Consider the following 21,284-nt stretch of genomic DNA (forward strand, 5'->3'; position numbering starts at 1 on the left):
GTCTTTAGCTGTCAAACTAACCGAATAACAACAAAAACAAACACAGCAAGGTTGAGGGGGTTCCGCAGACGGTGAGTTTACTGTATCATGCAGGAAATACAGAGTGAAAAGCGACATTTGTTGACCGGTTTGACCCTCAGGAACGGTTCTCCTTTGCCAGCTGCGACATATTTCAACCTTTAACGAGCTGGATGAAAAATCCGCTTCACTGCTGCTTTACAGACATTATTTTTTTCGTTGTCTGCAAAATTACCTTTAATATCCAAGCAGTTTAAATTTAACAATATTCATCATGACACCATAAAAATATCGATTTTAATTAAGTTATTTTTACGTTTTAACTACGAGCTGCATTTGACAAACAGGCCTCGATGATAAGCAGCCCCCCCAAGCGACGTTGGTCTGGGATTTGAGGACCTCTTCGCCAAATTCTGTTAAAAAATGCGCTGATTTAATATTGGATTACTTTTTAGCATATACCCGCGATTGATATAATAAGGCAGTTGGTCTTTTATGAGTCGTTTTAGGTTGCTTTTATATTCGTTATAGTTCATTAATCGATACAGTTTGTTCTTTGTAAGAATAACTCTTAAAAATGAGTTGTTCCTCAGTTGTCCTGGTGAGGGCAGTAACGAGCCGCATTTAAAGTCTTAACTTCAATTTCAGAAACTACCTTCCTGTTCTTTACCCGTCAAGGATTATGTAAAACTGTAAAACCAAATAAAGGTAACATAATATGTGGGGTCTTGAGAGCAATACGGCGTATGACATGTGTTCAACACACCTTTATGAAGGACTGAAAAGCCGGTGTAGGTGCACCGGGCTTCAGTGATCCCCAGCCACCATATCAACAGTTCAGCCCTGTCAGAAACACTCACTTAACTTTCCTTTTGTCAGCAGGTTTCCCTGTTTTAACGTAATCTGCATTTGCTTGTGTTTTTTCTCCTCTTTATATCACATATTACCCAGGCCCTTTTAAATTTGCGTGCTTGAAAGCGAGTTTTTCCTTCTGGTTCTAGTTCTCCTCTCTTCTCTGCAGGGATGGAGGCACGTGATCTGATGTGCTGTTGAAAACAATCTTTCCTTTGGTCTCTGCGACATCAGAGGTAAGAATCAGGGGATCTGTGTAAGGAGAGACTATCTGTGATAGAAAGATCAGAAAGAGTCCGGATGTAACGCTCAGTCATCTGGCAAACACACCACTTCAGGTGGGCTGAGTTTAAGATGATCAGACCCGGTTTGTCAGAAACTGATAGGCCTGATCGGGATGAGGAGAGGCACAGAGCGCTGTGTTTGGACACAGGCAAGGTTATTGGTTGGGTTATATCTTGTGATATTAATGATTTGATGACAAACCATAAACGATCATTTTCTAATCATATTAAGACAAAAAAAGCATCATGTGAAAAGTGTTTGGATGGCATGTTTTCCCTCTCAAACAAAGTAAAAATAATGAATAAATCTGCTGGGTCTTCAGCCCAGGCTATTTGTGTGGTAACAGAAATGGTAACAACAAGGAACATTTCTGAGAAGAAAAATGTGGCTCGGCTTCATGGAGACCTGCAGCATTATCAACGGCATATGTGTTCTTATCAGTGTTGTTTTGCTTCTCATGGCTGTCTCTCTGGAGTTATTTTCAGACCCTTTTGCCCAACTTTACATAGAAAAGAGCAGAACACAGACAAAAAATGCATACTGACAGAAGCAACAGGACCAAATTTAAATAATTTTATAGCAAGGCAACTTTATTTGTTGCACAAATCAACAACAGGGTGATTCAAAGTGCTTTACAGAAAATAAGAAGCATATTTTAACATTAATACCAGCTACCATCTCCCTTTTAAAGAACATACCAAAAAAAAAAAAAAAAAATCTCCAACACTTGTCAAAGCAGAGGAAAAAAACCTTTAGTGCTTGTTTGGAGGACACACCTTTGGCCCACTTGGCAGTAGAAGTGCAGTTTTTCAACCATCGCTTATTACCCTTCCCTGGTTCCCCTAACCAGCCCCTTCCCTTCCAGCCCAGGACAGTTTTTATAAAAACGCGAAAAATAGAATTTCTAAGTATAAAATCTCCCCTATCCAAGACTAAATATCAGATTAAAGAGATCCACATCCAAACAAAACTAAAACTGCCTTGCTCTGGGTCCTGGCTATCCCAGCCAGAACCCTCTGTAGAACTGACCTTTGGCACGTAGACCCCAGAAGGAAGGGAGCCCAGTCTGCTTAACAGAATCAGCTCCACCATTTAAAAAACCCAATACTACCCTCTCCAGAACCTTCACCTCAGTCAGAGTCCCACAGGAAACGTTCTCACCCATTACCAACCACAGCTCCTCCACACCGACCCGTTTTGGATGCCGGTGCCCGTTGCTGCTAAAGATGGGTGTAATGTGGAGGGTTAGGCCCCAGACTGAACAACCCAGAGTTGATCTGCTCTGTACTGGATGTACTTTGTGGGGTTGTGGCGTATTTTACATACTTGCACAAGTGCAACTGTCAAAAATTAGGTGTACTGCTTCAATTATACGTGCACAAACTTGAACATGCACAGGGTTTTTCAACCCTGAGTTCTGCACATAACAAAGTTACAAGCTGTTTCTGTGGGCTCTGTTCTGGGCCCACTGCTGTTTGCACTATTTGTGCTTCCTTTGGTTTAATAAGCACATTTAAAGGTGTTTCCTGTCACTGAAATGCAGATAATTTCAGCTTTCTGTTTCATGTCTGCATAAAGTCCATACAAGGTTAAATGGCTGACCAGTTTGTTTCTGCTCTGGCTGGCTTTGGTCCAAGAGTGATTGAGTTTTAATTTTTAGTCATCTTCAGTAAAACCATGACTTGGTGTTTTTATGAGTCATTGATGATTTGAGCCTGTAAATAGTTTAGTTTCTACTGTTGTCACCAGCTTCAGAATAACATCAGAGAAATCAGGGAAATGATTGTCCATGAATTCAGTGTATCTTATTTGGTTTACGTAATTCTTTTTTCACTTGCTTAAACACTTTTTGCAACTTTTTCAAATAGTCCAGGATGCAGCTTCCAGGCTGCTGACAGACATCTAGATGATCCCAAAAAGCACCAGTTATGATTTCTTTATACTGGTTTTCCATTAGGTTCAGAATCCAATTGTTATTCTCACTTTTAGAGCTGAGTATGGTGAAGCTCCTGAATGTTTCTTAGACTTACTGAATGCTGGTTGGAGGTCAGATTGTTTAGAAAACTGGTTTCATATCCAACTAAATGCACATGTAAGTGAGGCTGCCAGCATCACCACAGTTGTGCTGGTAGACAGAACCTGTCCAACTGGTTCTGCTGCCATTGTGTTTTTTTTAAAATGACAATTTAAGTTGTGTCGTGTGTTTAGGCTTTTAAACAACAAATGTATACACCTGCCAGCTTTCAGGGTAGATCTCAGTTTGTTCTTTATCCAAACAAAGAGTTCACAGAGTTCACGCATCACCCTGAAGTCTTAAAGGACTGACTCTCAACAAATTACTGAATGTATGAGGAGAAGATTCTACAAAAAAAAACGTTACTTTTTGAATAATAAAGTTACAAAACTTCAAAACTGGAAACTGGTTTTGATACAATTATTCTTTTCAAGAGTAGAAATAAAAGGGCTTAAATGTAAAGCAGCAGCATTAGAAGAAAACATGGAACACAGAAATCAAATAGGTTCTAATATTAAAGAGTTTTGTGAGGTAATTTAAAGGGTTGATTTTATCACTAAAAAGATCTTGTGATTTCAGTGAACCAGTAAAGTCAGCCAGTAGTTGGGCTTCCAGTCCAGTGACTTTTCGACACATGATCAACAAACAGGACCAAAAACTCACAAACACGAACATCACAAGAATTCCCGACCATTATCTCCTCAATGGTCAAAGTGACCCGATTTGTTTGATGACACACACACACACACACACACACACACACACACACACACACACACACACACACACACACACACACACACAAAAAAAAACATCTTAAGACTCCAGCTGTTTGATGATGATGAAAATAAGATCAGCTGTACTTTACTGTCTGATACAGGAACTTGTCTAAATCAAACGCTGCTGCATCCCACAGAGCATTAGTATCCATCATCCACACCTTTCATATTCCACTCAGTTTAGAAATACATCGTCTGTATTTAATATTTTTATTGCTGTTGTAATGAATGACTTTCAGACTGAAATCCTAAATCTGCTGCCTAGTGATGAAATATTCCACTCTGAATTAAAACCATCAAGATTTATTCTCAATATGGAACATTTTGGATTAACCACATTGAAGAGAACTAAACACATAACGTTTAGGTCTGGCAATATGCCGTCCGTTAATGCATGCTCATTTCCCGAAATATTCCTCTCTGATTGTAATGTCTTCTAAATAAAACAATGTGTTTACATTCCCACAAATGGACCAAAATGAATGAATACACACAAACGTGTACTTGGAGATGGAGAGTGTCATGGCCTCTTCCTATCTGTCCTATCAGTGAGCTGCACCAGTGAAGTGGCCACTGCGTTCCTGCGTTATCATGTTCACAGCTACTGTAGATTATTTTTACTTTATTTCACAGCAGCACTTGAGCCGTGAATTATCACTAGTCCTGTTTCCTGTTCAATGCCCCCCTCCCCCAAATGTCCCACCCCCTGCTGGTTTAGGAAACTGATGAGCCTTAAAAATGAAAACTAGGAATTTATGATCTGTTTTAAAGACAAAATCAAATCATTGGTTGCAAAGCTAACATGCAGTTTTCTTTGTCTTCCTCATCTCTGCAACCCTGCTTAGCAAGAGAACCATGGAGTTGTCCTCTGATGAAGAGGAGGTACGCACCTTCATCCAAGTCCTCAGTGAGAAGTACAACCCAGAGAATTTTCCCTATGGCCAAGGAGTAGTGGTTCTGCCCAGTCCCCCAGGATCCCCCATTAAAGGTGAGTAATGATCTGTGTTAAGATGAAGATGTAAAGATCATGTGTGTCCTGAACCGAGCTGACTTCAGTCCTCTGTGCTGCAGATCGCCTCTTCTTACCCAGCGCCCTGGTTCTGAATGACTGTGGAATCAGTAAAGCTGGCGACAGGTCCATCATCGCAGCTTTCTGTGCTCATGTGTTGGAGCTGGACCTGTCCTACAATCAGTTTAAAGACTGGGGAGAGGTGGGTGTCCACAGAAATCCAACAAATCTTACAAAGAAGAGTATGTGTCAGAATCAGAGCTACCTACTGGTATTAGAATCAGAAATATCGGACTGGTAATTTTGCAGATGGATGCAGTGAAAAGACCTGAATCCTCCCAGTAATCCAAGACAAGTTGACCAATAATGTGACTCTGAAAAGACACAACTACATTCAATTCAAAATAGGTGTGAAAAGCTTATTTTTTCTCTTTCTAATCTCTGTGCAGTTTATTCCTGCCAGGTTTTGTGCTTGTGGAACATCGTGTCCATGACGAGGACATTGTGTCCATCATGGACCCGAGAGCTGAACAAGCTGAATCTACCACTGTAGGAACTTCTGAGTTGTATTTTGGCTGAAAATTGATCCAATATTAGCTATGTCCAAATTCAGGGTCTACACACTTCAGAGTGGAGAGACTATACAGACTACGAAGTGTCTTACGTAGTCTGCACACTTTGACGTCTGCTTACCATTTGTGAAATGGGACACCCTACCTTGCCGAGTATTTCCCAAAGCAGCAACCTAGGACTTTGAATTGTTTGAACCTCTGAAATTTATAAGTTTGCATATCGTAGGACACTTTAGTGAACGTAATCACCGACCGAGTAATAAAAAAAGAACTATTTGAGGCTCAGCTGTTTTCCAGCAGGTACACTCTTCATTAACTCCTTAAAAACCCACCAATATCAAATTATATATATATATATATATATATATTATATATATTTTTTTAATTCCACTGTTTAACACGTTTTTAATCTACTTGCGTTGTACTTGTCCTATTTCTACTAAAGTGAGGAGGGAAAAAAACAAAAAAGTAATCTTCGGAGTTTCGCTGCTCATTCGTTGTCATCTTGTGCAAAATGAATTGTGGGAGAAAAGAGGCCGCAAAAGATCCACCAGTTTTCCTGCTGCTGTCCCAGTGACCTTGCATTCAGTCAAACTGGTTCCCATGCAGCCCCTATCGATTACTCCTATTACAGTTTGTGATGTGTAGCACAAAATATGCAAAGCAGCCATGCTAAACGCGCAAACGCATAATTAAAAGCAAGTTTTTTGGCTTTAGAGGACATATTACACATCATATAGACAAGAGTTAAATTAGCTAGATTGCGCCTGTCTGTCTTCCATCTGCACTGTTCAGGTGTGTTTTGGTTTAGTAGCGTCAGTGTTGCATTGAGCCACACATCATTTCATACTAAGTTCGTGTTGGTTTGTGTGTAGGAGTGGACTGTACCAGCACACACACATCCTAAAATAAACTGTCCTGGGTAGATCATCATCTTTCAAGAGTGTTGTTTGGGGGTGGGGTGACGCCCCTCCCCCAATGTACAAGCTGCCACCTGTTATCATTCAGGTTAATTGGATGAAATCTCTCAGAGCTCTGTTTTCTTACTGATAAGCAGGGTTAGGAAAATGTAGTTTATTTAGTTAATATAGAGTAAATAAACAATATGTATGTTAATATGACTGCTGGTTTTTTGGTCTGCAGACTCACTGTGAAAACTGCCCTTCAGTTTTTCTCTTTGATCAGTTACTTCTGATGTGTATTTACTTCATGTTTTATGATCATTAGCAAAGCTTTGCTTATTTAGACCCTGCTACATAACTGGATCTTTCTGCACAGACTAAAACGCAAAACTGGAAATAAGACTTAAACTTCTATGCACCTTTTTAATTAGATATATTAGGAGAAAAGGGGACAGCATGACAATATTCCATAATAGAAACCAAGATATGCCAGAAATTGGGAATGTTGCTGTAATAATCTTTGTGTCTACGGTTAGAGGCAAAGATTAAAGGGGTTAGGGAATCAGAAAGCTTCTCCAGAAATGAAGAAACTTTTCGGATGAGAGGTGAAACGTCTTCAAGAGCGAAGAGATACCAAGTCCAGTTACCTTTATTCAAGCTCTTAATAATTACCATGAACTACTGAGAATCCACCCCACCATAGTGAAAAAGTCATTTTTAATCTTTCAAATGATTAGCATATTTTGAGAAAGTCTAGTTGTAACTCGCCATTTAATATTTACCAGCTTATTGCGTAGAGCTAGAAATGAAACTGAATGAAAATGACAGCAGAACATCTGCAGTGAGGATGAGACTCACCAAACGTACAAGCGGTTGACATGAACACATCTTCCTCGAATCCAAAAACCTGTCAAATGTTCAGCCACACAGAGACGCAAAGCTCCACCCATATCAGTCACGTCACATTTATTCTTCTACAGATCAATGTTTTATATAAACTAACACTTGAATGGCTGTAACTCATTTATGTGATTATTGCGTCAATACTTTTAACGGGTGCCCAGTTAAATGCGCAGCATTTGGCGGAACATGGCGGTGTCGTGTCAAGAGGCAAGATGGAACATCCTCACCATCCCGGGGAGAGAGCTCAATACCCGCACGTCTCCCCCATTAAAAAAACTTCCTGCACAAACTGTTGTCCCGCTCACACGCTTCCTGTTTCTCTGGATCTGCGCAGAGAGGGAATAATGATCGGTCTGTGATCAGCTGATCGGCTTTTCTGTCTCTAGTACCGTCTCTCTTGTTGCGCTTGTTTATCTTTCACCTGAGAAGGAGGAAACTAGCAGTTCGTGGTTCATACCAACACGTATCTATTCACCTAAAAGCTTTGTTTTTGGACGCATTAGGAACATTTATCAGTCTCGTGTCAGTCAGACGTTACTGAAGCTTAAGATTGAAATGTTGATAACAGACTATTTCACTTAGAAACTGTTTGCCTTTGTTTCATATAACTTTTTAGTATTAACGGTGTTTGCTAGTAATACAGCTGTAAAATCTCCTAGTCATCAGACCGCCATGCTCACATCTATGGATCAGGTTCAGAAACAGCAAAAGGAAGCAAGGGGACGTCTTCTCTAAATGGCTGGTGCTATGCAGATGTTGGTCTAATCATTTATGTAATGAGAGAAATTATTAACAGGTTCTAAGATATAAATCAGAGCAAGACCCTCTAAACAAAGTAGAGTTGAGAGGTGGTAGAAATGATTTACACTTCAGATATGCAGGGGTGGGTATAGAAAAGTTTAGATGGGGGGCCAGACAGGGGCACTGACCAGAGAAAGGGGGGTACAAATGAGACCTTTTTTTTTTTTTTTTTATGTCTAGATTTTTTTAAATATTGAACTGATTATTACAACTAAAGTGATCGTCGGAGGTAAAAAAAAAAAAAAAAGAAAATTCCAAGTGAAGGTCAATTAACATCACATTAAATATCTGTAAGCACTGGCTCTTTCTGCTGATACAATACAGTAAAAACAGGCACGTTTAATTCATTTGTAAGCTGTGATTAATCCGATTAAAAATTTGAATCATATGACAGCCCTAATATAAATATATGGAGATGTTTTCATTTGTCATTTCTAATGATGTTTGTATGGTTTGCAGATCAGCACCATCGTCTCCAACATCCCTCATCTGGACTTCCTCAATCTGAGTATGAACCCTCTGAGTGGCGTGGAGCTGAAGCCTAGCATGGCTGACGTTTTCTCCAGAGTTCGTCGTCTTGTCCTCATCAACACACAAGTCAGCTGGGACACCGTGCACACACTCACACACCACACACCAGAGTAAGTTAAGTTATAAGATGTGTGTTAGTTGGACACACCCGTATACACCAAAAAAAAAACAAAAAAAAAAAAAAAAAACCTATTGTTCCTGATTTTACATTTCCCAATCTTTACGCTCCTCTCCACCTTCATTTCCAGGCTGAAGGAGCTTTTCTTATGTCTGAACGGCTACAACACCGTGTCAGAGTCCCAGACGTCCTGTCCATCACTGCGTCTGCTGCAGATCACAGGCAACCAGCTGCAGGACTGGGAAGAAGTCAGGAAGTTTGGGCTCCTGTACCCCAATCTGAGCACACTGGTGCTGGCCAATAACAGTGTGGGCTCTGTGGGAGACACCAAGGAGACACTGGAGCGTCTGTTCCCCAACCTGTGCAGCATTAACCTCAACAACTCAGGTCTGGACAGTGGAGATTGTGCATCTTTCTGTCACTATCTATCACTCATGATTTTATTTTCTTTCTGTCCAGGGCTTAGTAAATGGGAGGACATTGAAAGGCTGAACTTTTTTCCTAAGCTGGAGGAAGTCAAAGCAAAAGGGCTTCCTTTACTGGAGTCCTACAGCACCCAGGAGAGGCGTAGCCTCCTTCTAGCACAGTAAGTCACAGATTGCATTTTTCCTTACACAGTTTACAATCTGCATACTTAATGAACTTAAACCTGCCAGGCTGCCATCTGTAATGGTCCTGAATGGAAGTGCAGTGTCTAATGGAGAGAGAGAAGACGCTGAGAGGTTCTTCATCAGATTCTACCAGGACTGTCCAGAGCAGCAGCTTCCTGAGAGGTACACCATTTATTACTCTGCAGTTAAAATGACCTCCATATATAGAAAAAGACTTTTATATCTTTTCAAACACCTGGTTCCAGTGCTGGTTTATAGTAGTTTTCTACAGTTTACCTCCACATGTCTCAGTGTTTGTCTCATTTTCTCTATAAATGAATGTCTTATTGTCACATTTTGGAGACATGAGGAGCAGTATTATTTATTTTCATTGTGATCTAACGTCTTGAAGTAAGTTGAAGGAACAAAATTTCAGTTCAGTCTAATTCAATTCAGCTTTATTTGTATAGCACAAATTGTCATCTGAAGTCACTTTAAAAGATACAGTCCAATTCAATCCAGTTCATTGTAGTCCAGTGATAGTCCAATTAAATTAAATCCATTATATGATCCATAATTGTCTAATTCATAATTACTGAGTTCATATAAACCAGTTTATAAAGATAAATACCTGGCAAAGAAAACCATAGGACTAAATCAAATCTTATACTGTATATTATACGAGACGATACGATACAATACAGTAAGAGACAAGGCAATACGATACATTATGATACGATATGATACACTTCATTGTTTTGAGTTAGAAGCTCTAATGGCAAAATGGTCCTTATATCCACATAGTAAAGAATCCTCTAAGAAATTCCTGGATCCAGACGGTGATCCGGATCATCCCCAACATCTCGTCAGTTGTTGCTTATTCCATTTCTGAGACTGTCTGAAAATATAATCACAATCCGTCCATAACATTTTGAGTTATGTTGCTAACAGACAGATGGACAGAGAAACCAACGCAATCCAATTGACCTCCGCCTTGACGGAGGTAATAGAAAAGAATAAAAGCAGATGCTAGCACGCACAGCTTTAAAAGAGATGTGCAGTCTATGTGGCTGTAAAAGAAACCGTTTATTTATTTAAGATTTTGTTAGAAATGAGAACAAATTCATTCTTAAAAGAGTTCAATCTGCATTTTGGAACTCGATACCTTCTACCAGAAGGTAATAACTTATATTCAGAAAATAGATCTGTGATGGGTCTCATTGATTTAGTCCTTCATCCTGAGCTGTATGAGGACACAGTGGAGAGGAAAACCTCCAGGAGAACCTCCAGCCTTCGGGGATGGATACTAGACAATATGAAATTGCTTCACATTTTTTCCAGATTTTGTTAAATTGTTTCCCAAATTGTGTTTTCCATTTTCTTCCCCTGAACTATGTGGCAAGTAAATAAAATTTCAAAAGTTCAACAGGAAAAAATCCTATTTATTTATTAATGATTTTTTTCTTGGTTGTAGAGGCCTTCACTGGACGGTTGCTTGACAGGAAAGGGGGTGAGAGAAAGAGGGGGTGACCTACAGCAAAGGGCTCGAGGCCAGTATCTGAAACTGGACCGGCTGCATGGAGGAGCTGTAGCCAGCTGCCCAACCAGCCATAAACATCCAGCTTTTTCTCTTATTTTTTTAAAGAAACAGAAACAAAACAGCTGCCTCTCATATCAATAGTTTTACCAATGATTGATCAAACAATCTCACATTCAGGGTGAGTTTAATGGAGGCTGCTCTCGTTTCCTGGCAACACTCCTCATTATCAGAAAGTACATTCTTAGCCTAATACTTCACCAGAAACAGATGCTGCTTTATCCCTTTTTTAGAGCCACTTAGCGTTAAATTTCTTTATTTTTTGGACAACTTCAGTGTTTCTGCCGGCCTCTTGGCCATTGCTGAATGTCACACAGGTGGGATGCTGCAGAGGTCAAAATTCAGTCAACGTTTTTTTCTACTTTGTTTGGCTCAGACACTAGAAAATCTCAAACTGGTGAGGATAATAGATTCCAGTTTCATTGTAAAATTCCACAATTCGATCCGTGTTTACAGCATTGTGGAAATCATTGGGTCGTATGGATAGACAGGACTGGGGGGTCAACCAGCACCGTGTCTCTAATCACTCAACATCAGCTTATGCTGCCAACTTTGTCCTCCAGCTCTGATGAAATGCTTTATTTATCGGTTCAGCGAATTTTCACATCTGAAATCTGCTTTAGATCTTTCATCGTAGCCGCCTGTACAGGATTGGATGGTGAGATTTCTGGTTGCAGATGGATAAGTACCGCCATCAGCCAGCTGTTAGCACCTGCTCCAACGTTAAGAAGTCACACTTCTTCCAGCAGCTGCTGTAACAATAGCAACAAGCCGGTCTTTGTCTGCAGCACGTTTTCAGTGTGTGATGGGATTTTTCTGAAGTTGCCTCGTAGAAATGAAATAATTACCAACACCAATCTCTTCACCGACTGCATTCCACTTAACCTCAGCAGAATGTTGGGGAGGGGTTTCTGAAGGAAGGTGTAGTGCCCGACTGGGGGAAAGTAACCTTTGGAAGACAATGCCACCAGTCTCTCTCTGCTCAATGAGCCCTTTGTGCTGGGAATTCTCTGATTGGAAAACTGATACACCAGGTAGCAGGTAGATTTTTTTTCTCGTATGTATACACCTACACCGTCAAACATTAAGTTGACAGATTAATTTGTTTCCTGATGTTGCCGGTCTTCTCGCATCTCTCCTGGCTTATCATCGGTTACTTATTGGTTCCATCAAGTCCATCAAGCCTTTTTTTTTTTTTTTTTTTTAAGAAATCGGCTTGTTTTGGTTTATTGATTTTATATTTGAGTTTTTATTGGGTTTTTAATGTTGGTGCTTGTGTTGGTTTGGTGCCAGATTCTCAGCATAGGTCTGAGGTCAGGGATCACCTTGACTGCATGTGGGTGTTGTGGGGGTGTCAGACATGCTCAGTTAGCGATGAACACACAGCTATCCGCTTTCCTGTCGGATGGGGCCCCGGCCTTGCCGCTCTGAGAGATCAGAGCACCGCAGAGTGGGTCACAGCCTCTCAGGTGAACACCACCAACTGAACAACACAGGCCCAAACATTAAATCTGACTAACAGACACTGAAATACCTCAGCAGGTATATAACAGAAGGAGAGAAACATGGAAATGTTGGAAATGGGGTAGATGCAGTTGTGGAACCAGAAAACAGAAGTGCAAAGAAAGAAGAGATTTGGCTGGAAAAGAAGGCTTAGTTAAAGTCAGAATCTGAGAGTAGCAGAGAGTCTGAGTGGTGGACTGGATGTGGAGCAGGTTTGGAAAAAAGAGAAATCAGCATTTTAAGCTGGTCAGCTTTCAAATAAAAGGCTTGAGAGCTGAGAGTCATCTCAGATAAAACTCCAGCAAAGATCTGGGCTAGATTGTGTCTCCGAAACCTGTTATTTTTTATTCATTTCTTTTTTCCTTCTTCTTCTTTGCATTATCAAAGAATGCTAAGAAGACAATTGGGAGGCTGACTTGTTATCACCTGCAGCATTATTTGCCCCATTATACCACACTTACCACCTTAAATGAAGCCCCTTAGAGTAGCTAAATGGCTTCTCTGAGAATGGTACTTTGTGCACCGTGGCCTTAGAGGAGAATTCCCACCGTGGACTGAGGGCTTTGGCCAGAAATTTCAGGCCAGGGGACTGGCTTTGTGGAAGAGTTTTGGGGAGGGAAGTGAAATTGCTTTGATTGGCCCAGCTGTTACAGTATCTTTGAAAGCACGGCTCTTTTCTCCTGGATTTTATTTAATCGTTCCTAGGTCCTTATCTCGAACACGCATTCCCCGGAGATGGCTGAGTGCTTTCTCACGGCAAGCAAGAGGCAAACAACTTGGTTTTTCTCTGCCCTTTACACACACCTAAGGTTAGCTGTTATGACGCTTATTTTAGGTTTTCTCCTGGAAAAACCTGACGGGGAACAAAATTACATCTGAAATAGAACATTTTTACAGTTTTAACCTTTAGTAGTGGTGTATTATGTGTTTTTAATCATTGTTTTAATCATATTTTTACCTCTTGTTAGAAATATTTTGATAGAGAAGTGTAAATCAATCCCAGTTTCAGATATAATCATTTTTCATTAAATCTCTAGCAGCTCTGTATCTTTCACACCTCTGTGTGGGGTCGCCAGATATAGTTTGTGTTGCCAGATTTGGTTGGAAAACAGACTTTTTGGGGTCTGTTTGCACTTAACAAATTTATCTGGTTTAAAATATAATTTTTTTATTTGTGTAATTTCATTTAAAACGTTTAAATACTGTCATCCAAACCTTAAAGTTTACCAAACAAGCAGACAGAAAGCAGCTGAATAAGTGGGTCCTAAGGCTCATTTATGTAACTTTGATGTACGTAAATAGACGCGTCTGTTTCCAACATTATCGAACGCCACTGCCTACATACCCCCTTGCAGTCAGTTTCAGCCAACAGTAAACATGGTGATAGTGGAGGAGATTGTAACGGATATCCTCGAAAAGAGACGTAAAAAGAGGCAGCGCAGTAGACATCAGTAGTTTGTGTAACCATTTAATTCTTCTTCTCGAAGGCATGCAGCCATCTTCTTTATCTGAGCTTACACAGCATCATATTCCTTCCCGAGCCTTGAGGTCTATGAATCCACTAGTGTTGAGTGTTCCTAAATTCAGATTACAAGGCAACAGCGATAGAAGCTTCTCAGTTGTGGCGCCTTATCTGTGAAATGGCCTTTTCATGCCAGACCCTTGACGACGTTAAAATGCTGAAAATAAAATTATTTTTGCTGCCGTTTAGACGGCTTATCCTGGTTTTCTTAGCATGTGAGCACAGGTTTTTATTTTTACTATTTATTTATTTGTTTTATTTTATTTGTTTAAATATTTTTCTTTTAAAAATTCTTTATTTTAACATTTTATTTACTATCTTAGAGATTGTTTAGTGTTTTATGCATATACAGGATTGTGCAGCCCTTTAAACTGAGGCTTTTAATAAATGTGCTGTAGTGCTGTAGTTACACACCAAAGCTTTGGAAATCCACATAATTCTCATTAAATAAATAAGAAATGTGGGTCTATTAAACAGAGCAAATGGAAAACAATTCAACATGTTTTCTGTTAAACATGTCACAAAATATTACTGTATTTATGTTTAATCTATTTTTTTAATTTGGATCAATGCTACCGGACTGTTAATGGTAGATGGATGTATTTTCACATCCCTACCTGAAACCAGCAGATTTATCCTAACATGAACCTTTGCTTTGGATGTTAATAAGTTATATGTGAGAGAAAGTGACCAGTAAGAGTGTGACCTGGGCCATAATGACAATATGAACAGCAGAACTAATTTTTGAGGGAACGCACCCTTAGACACAGTAGAAGCAAACCTGTGGATCTCACTGTGGACAATGAGACTTCCATTGTACCAGGAATAACGAGTTAAGGCTCAGAACTTTGTCAGAACACATGCAAATGGTAAATGATGGCATTGACATACAGTAGGCTTCCCTTTTCTAATGCTTGTTTCACTACAAGCCACATTCACCTGTTCACACATTCAGCCTAGAGGCTGAGCTGTCTGTTGTAACTGTGCTTGATGTTCTTGATAAAGACATTTTATATGTCCCACGTAAAGGTTCTCAGGATACATCGAGTATATCTGATATATTGCCCAGCCCAAATGTAACAGTTCCAAGATAGATTTCATTTGGTTCTGACTTGGATTCTGATACCGAGTTGTCTCCTTCATCATGAAAACACCCCCGTCACACAATAAAGGACTTGTATCCCTTCATTTTATACATTTACTCTTAGATATGTGACATGAGCTCTGCTCCTTTCCCAGGTACCACATCCTTGTATCCAAGTATGGGCATCTGGCCCCGCTGGCAGAGGTGGACCTGAGCCCCCGCTGCACGTTGGTGGATGTTCGCTGGGGTGACAGGGTGGAGGCAGTCAGCCTCAGCCTGGAGCAGACGGTGGGTGAACTGAAGAAACACCTAAAAGCTCTGCTACAGCTTCCCACCAACGGGATCAGGCTCTTTTACATCGACCGGGAGATGTGTTCAGTGTTGGGACCTGAGGAGCTGAAGTGCGGCACCCGGGCCCTTCATTCCTACAGCATCCGGGACGGAGATGAGATTCTGGTGGTGCCAAAAGTGAAAAGCCGCTGCAGCTCCTCCTCTGGATCTTTGAGTCAGGAGCTTCTCTAGTTTTGGATAAACTAAACTTGAGGGATTTTAGATATGAAACAGCTAGTGGATTCTAAGCTTTAACTTGAGTCTATTTTAGACGAAAAACAAAATCCACATGAATGTAAGGAAGTCTTCTATCCAACATATTAAAAGAGTTATGCAATAGTACATTTGCACATTTTAGCTTATCCCATTACACTTGGCACATTTTGTTTAATACAGACACCAATAAATACACCACCTGGCCAAAACAAAGTTACCACCCCAAAAAAATAAATAAATAAAAAAAGAATGATAACATGATAAATGATAGCTATCTGGTTGGACCTCCTTTAACTTTGATTCCAGCAGCTTCTCTGTGTCATTGTTTCACTAAGCTTCTGCAATGTCACAAGATTTATTTCCATTTAGTGTTGCATTCATTTTTCTCCAAGATCTTGTGATGATGATGATGGAGAGTCCGACCACTGCACAAAGACTCCTCCATCACATCCCAAAGATTCTATAATCCATGTACGAAAATGATCCTGTTCCCTGAACCACTCTTTCACAATCTGAGCCCCATGAATCCTGGTGTTGTGATCTTGGAATATGGCCGTGCCATCAGAGAAGATAGAATAACCTGCTCATTCAGTATGTTCAGGTAGTCAGCTGACCTCATTCTTTAGACACATCATGTTTCTGAATGTAGACCTGAACCTAGACCTGACCAACTGCAGCAACCCCAGATCATAGACTGCCCCCACAGGCTTGTCCAGTACGCACTGGGCATGATGGCTGCATGACTTCATCTGCCTCTCTTCTTACCCTGATGCTCTCATCACTCTGGAACAGGGTAAATCTGGACTCATCAGACCACATGACCTTCTTCCATTGCTCCAGAGTCCAGTCTTTATGCTCTCTGGCAAACTGAAGCCTTTCTCTAAGGTTAGCCTCACCGATTAGTGGTTTTCTTAAGGCTACACAGCTGTTCAGTCCCAATCCCTTGAGTTTCCTTCACACTATTTCACTATTAAACATAGTCCTGAGTTCTACTGCTGTTTTTCTTCCATCTAATTCCACCAAAACATTTAAGTGATCACAGATCACCATCATTCAGGATGTTTTCTGACCACATTTCTTCCTGGAACAATGGTTCCCCCACTATCCTTCCAGTTTTTAATAATGTGTTGGACAGTTCTGAACCCAGTTTTAGTAGTTTCTGCATCTGCTCAGCGAATGATCTGACCTTTTTTAAACAGACTAACCTCTTTTCCACAACCACGGATCTGTCTTTCCACATGGTTGTTTAAGAAATGAGAAGCTGCTCATTGCATCAGTTGGAGTTAAATAGTTGCAGGTGTTTCATTTGTTAAATCCAGGTGGTGACTTTTTTTTGGCCAGGCATCGTAGTTAAAAAATATATAGAGAAGGATCTGTAGAAAAAAAATGACTTGGTAATACACTTTCATACAGATCTGTACAGTATCAAGGCTATTTTTATTTAAAAAATGGCCAATAAAAATAACCCCTAAATTGACATGCCAAATGTTGTCTGTTTATTGTAGAATAAAAAATAAGTACACACGGGACATCTTGCAAGGACAGAAGAACATAAATTTTATATATATATATATATATATATATATATATATATATATATATATATATATATATATATATAAAACTTGAAATAAGAGGTATAAAAGCTTATATATAAAGTTTACATCCCATAAGTTACAAATTTAATATAAAACCAAATACATAAGAAATAGTTAATAGTTAGGAAACAGCTGCCAGTGTGACTAATTGAAATTGCACACTGATTTTAAAACTAATAAAGCTTAAAGGAATGATCAGTGGGATTGGATCCAAGATCATCTCTTGTACGGAGGATTGAGAAGTTTATGTTTAAAGAGTAAAAAATAAATGAAAAAGGGCTTATGATGAAAACTGGATATGAAGAGCCCACTGCTGAGCTTCAATTCTGTGGATTCAGCTGTGGTTTTATTGAATAATCATGTTTATTGTGAGAAATTGTTAATGATTCTGCTCACTTTGTGTTGGTAGATTATTCTGAGCTTCTTTAACTATAAACCAGAAGTAGTGCAGCCTTTTATATCTGAGAGCCAATGTCCATGTAGCTGGCACAAGATTTTCACATCTCTGTTGTTGGTATGAATACAACAGCTTCAATGTGAGCAAAGGAATGAATAATTTACATTTTAGTCAACATTTTCCCCATCTTGGCAGTCTCATAGAGACTATATCTTTCTAACTTGCATTTAAACCAAGTTTATTTGCTAATGAGAAAGTTCTTTTTGTAAGAAATCCTTCCCTAATTCTTCATGTTACCCAGATCAGACTGTTTCACATGACCGTAGTTAATATCCTGGGATAACCCCCAAGCTGTGGCATATGCGCTCTGCGTTGGGGAGGCGGTAACAGACCACACGGCTACTGCTCCGTCTAGACGCCCCGCGGGAAAGACGAGACAAGTCTGAGGGTAGCTGGGGTCCGGGGCAGAAAAGAAGTGGGGTTGATGCTCGAGTTACCACAGGTCTTCTGGCTGTCGAGTCCATGAATGGAGCAGCTCTCTCTCTCCTCACAGAGGCAGCTGAGAAGCGTCGAGACCCTTTCCGTATGGTAACCGTACACCAGCTGCTGTGTCACGGAGACTTCCGCTGCATTTAGGTTAGAATGGGTTCACCCAGCAGGGTCTCACCTCCGTCTCTCCGTTACATCCACCTCACAGACCGGACTATTCTGGTCATGACAAATGTACAATAAATAACTTCACAGGCACATATAAGCTGTAGTTATTTAAAAGGAAACTTGTGGCTAAAGATAAATGACCCAAATGACATTTGTTTAAAAAAAAGCTTATGACTGATTCAAGTCTCTAAATGCCGATATTTCCTGAGAAATTTGCATAATTGTTGCCTCATTATTCAGTTTGGTTCCTCCTGAGCTGTCCTGCTACAGATAACAGGAGTTTACATTGATAAAAAGTGCATGTTTACACACACTTACACACAGGTTCCTTTAGATTATTGTGCCTACTCTCTTTGGCTTTTTGTTGAGCCCATATTTCTACCAGATTCTACTAAATCTCAGCCACTGTTGGTGTACTCCCTCTGTACGGAGCTTTCGGAGTTCACAAGGCTGCTCACAGAGTTCCTGACAAACATGCCTCCGTTATTTTCTCTTATTGAATCTTATTAACATGCTGGGTTGCTAACTGTGAGATTTTTTGTGTGTGGTCTGTGGCTGATTTTGTTTCCTAAAACAGTGCATGATGTGCTTTTGTGCACAGAAATGCAAAACCAAGTCCAAGAAACTGACAGAATCTCAGCCTTTTACATTAGAGCTGAAATGCTTTGCACTGTTGTGTCCTCTGATGATCAGCTTACTGCAAGAGTTTAATGTCTGACACATTGGGTGAGAAAATGTTCCAGGGCCGGTGCTGCCTGGATCACTCCTCTCACAGACTTTGTGTAGTAAAAAACTGGAGATATCCTTTGTTTTTGTTGTTTTTTGGTTTTCCTGCATTAAACATGTTACGTGATGAGTGGGTGAAAGGGAATTGAAGTGAAAGGGTCGGTATTTCTTTATTTTTGATTCGATTTATCATTGTGTATAATATGTGTCATTTCAGGGAAACAAAGTTGTTTATGGGCATTTGTAAATTTGATATTTGTAAAATGTTAGCGTTCACCCTCATCTTTCTCCTCCAGTTAAAATACAGACTTTATTCACAGAATTTAAAAAAAGGTTGATCTGTAATAGTTTGCTTAGTACTGTTTAGGATGTGGTGTTTAACCTATGTTTGCTTTCAGATTCTTTTGATTTTCTCGACACTTTAAATCCTGGTTTGCTTTCCTGAGATAGTAATGCTGTTTCTGTACCTGTACTGTATGATGGGGCTCTCACAAAGAAATAAATCCTGTTCAACACAGACTGTCGCAGTGCTGCATGTAGTTGAGATTATAAAACATAAAGACACAATTTTTAAAGACAAAAAATGTCATTGCTGCTGTTTTTAACTGATAACCCATAACTAGACATAACTAGATATGACTTCATGTTCTTTTCCATCCTTGTCCGATTCAAGTTTTAAGAAATTAGCTATTCATGCACACATTTGTAGGATTTAATGTGCAGTCATAGAGTCAGATAAAAATAAGTCACAAGAAGAAACATAATTCTATTAAAGTAAGACACCCCTCTCTCTCACACACACACTCTCTCTCGCTCTCTCGCTCTCTCGCTCTCTGTACACACACACACACGTGTGTGTATATATATATATATATATATATATATATATATAGGGGCAGCTGCCTAAGCAGGGAAACCCAGACTTTCCTCTTCCCGGCCACATTCACTAGCTCATCCGGAGGGATCCCGAGGCATTCCCAGGCTAGCCGAGAGATGTAGTCCGTCCAGTGTGTCCTGCCTCTTTCCGGTGGGACATGCCCAGAACACCTCACCAGGGAGGCATCCAGGAGGCATCCTGACCAGATGCCCAAGCCACCTCATCTGGCTCCTCTCTGATCCCCTTCCGGATCACCCAGCTTCTCACCCTATCTCTAAGGGAGAGCCCGGCCACCCTGCAGAGAAAATTAATTTCAGAGGCTTGTATTCGCGATCTTGTTCTTTCGGTCACTACCCACAGCTCGTGATCATAGGGGAGAAAGTAGATCGACCAGTAAATCGAGAGCTTTGCCTTTTGGCTCAGCTCCATCTTCACCACGACAGACCGATGCAGCTTCCGCATCACTGCTGACACAGCACCGATCCGCCTGTCGATCTCCCACTCCATCCTTCCTTCACTTGTGAACAAGACCCCGAGATACGTGAACTCCTCCACTTGGGGCAGGACCTCATTGCCGACTTTTCCGGCTGAGGACCATGGTCTCGGATTTGGAGGTGCTGATTCTCATCCCAGCCGCTTCACACTCTGCTGCGAATCGCTCCAGTGAGAGCTGAAGATCACGGCCCAATGAAGCCAACAGCACCACATCATCCGCAAAGAGCTCCCCCCATCCCCACTGTACACAGTGTTGACGGAGCACTGCTTTCCCCTCCTGAGCCACCGGATGGTGGACCAGAATCTCCTCAAAGCTGTCCGGAAGTCATTCTCCATGGCCTCACCAAACTCCTCCCATGCCTGAGTTTTTGCCTTAAAGTCCGCCAAAGCTGCGCTCCACTTAGCCCCCCAATACCCATCAGCTGCCTCTGGAGTCCCACAGGACAAAAAGGCCCGATAGGACTCCTTCTTCAGCTTGACGGATCCCTTACTGCTGGTGTTCACCAACGAGTTTGGGGGTTACCGCCACGACAGGCACCGACAACCTTACAGCCACTGCTGCAGCTGGCCGCCTCAACAATAGAAGCACGGAACACAGCCCACTCAGACTCAATGTCCCCCGCCTCACCCGGGACATGGTTGAAGCTCTGCAGGAGATGGGAGTTGAAACTCTTTCTGACAGGGGACTCTGCCAGACGTTCCCAGCAGACCCTCACAACACGCTTGAGTCTGCCAGGCCTGACCGGCATCCTCCCCCACCATCTGAGCTAACTCACCACCAGGTGGTGATCAGTTGACAACTCCGCCCCTCTCTTCACCCGAGTGTCCAGAACATGCGGCCCCAAGTCCGACGATACGACTACAAAGTCGATCATCTAACTACGGCCTAGAGTGTCCTGGTGCCAAGT

The 21,284-nt window shown here is 40.9% G+C and overlaps 1 protein-coding gene across 1 annotated transcript; it reads left to right on the forward strand.

Moving 5' to 3' along the window:
- LOC121653956 (tubulin-specific chaperone cofactor E-like protein) lies at positions 1-15,849 on the forward strand. Its single transcript, XM_042007766.1, has 9 exons — positions 1-71; positions 1,040-1,106; positions 4,794-4,936; positions 5,020-5,159; positions 8,595-8,776; positions 8,915-9,171; positions 9,244-9,370; positions 9,441-9,557; positions 15,236-15,849. Exons 3-9 carry the CDS (start codon positions 4,804-4,806, stop codon positions 15,600-15,602), a joined length of 1,323 nt encoding a protein of 440 aa, XP_041863700.1. The 5' UTR covers positions 1-71; positions 1,040-1,106; positions 4,794-4,803; the 3' UTR covers positions 15,603-15,849.
- Positions 15,850-21,284: the final 5,435 nt, after the last annotated feature.

Source organism: Melanotaenia boesemani, chromosome 15, assembly GCF_017639745.1.
Source record: "Melanotaenia boesemani isolate fMelBoe1 chromosome 15, fMelBoe1.pri, whole genome shotgun sequence".
Lineage (NCBI taxonomy): Eukaryota > Metazoa > Chordata > Actinopteri > Atheriniformes > Melanotaeniidae > Melanotaenia > Melanotaenia boesemani.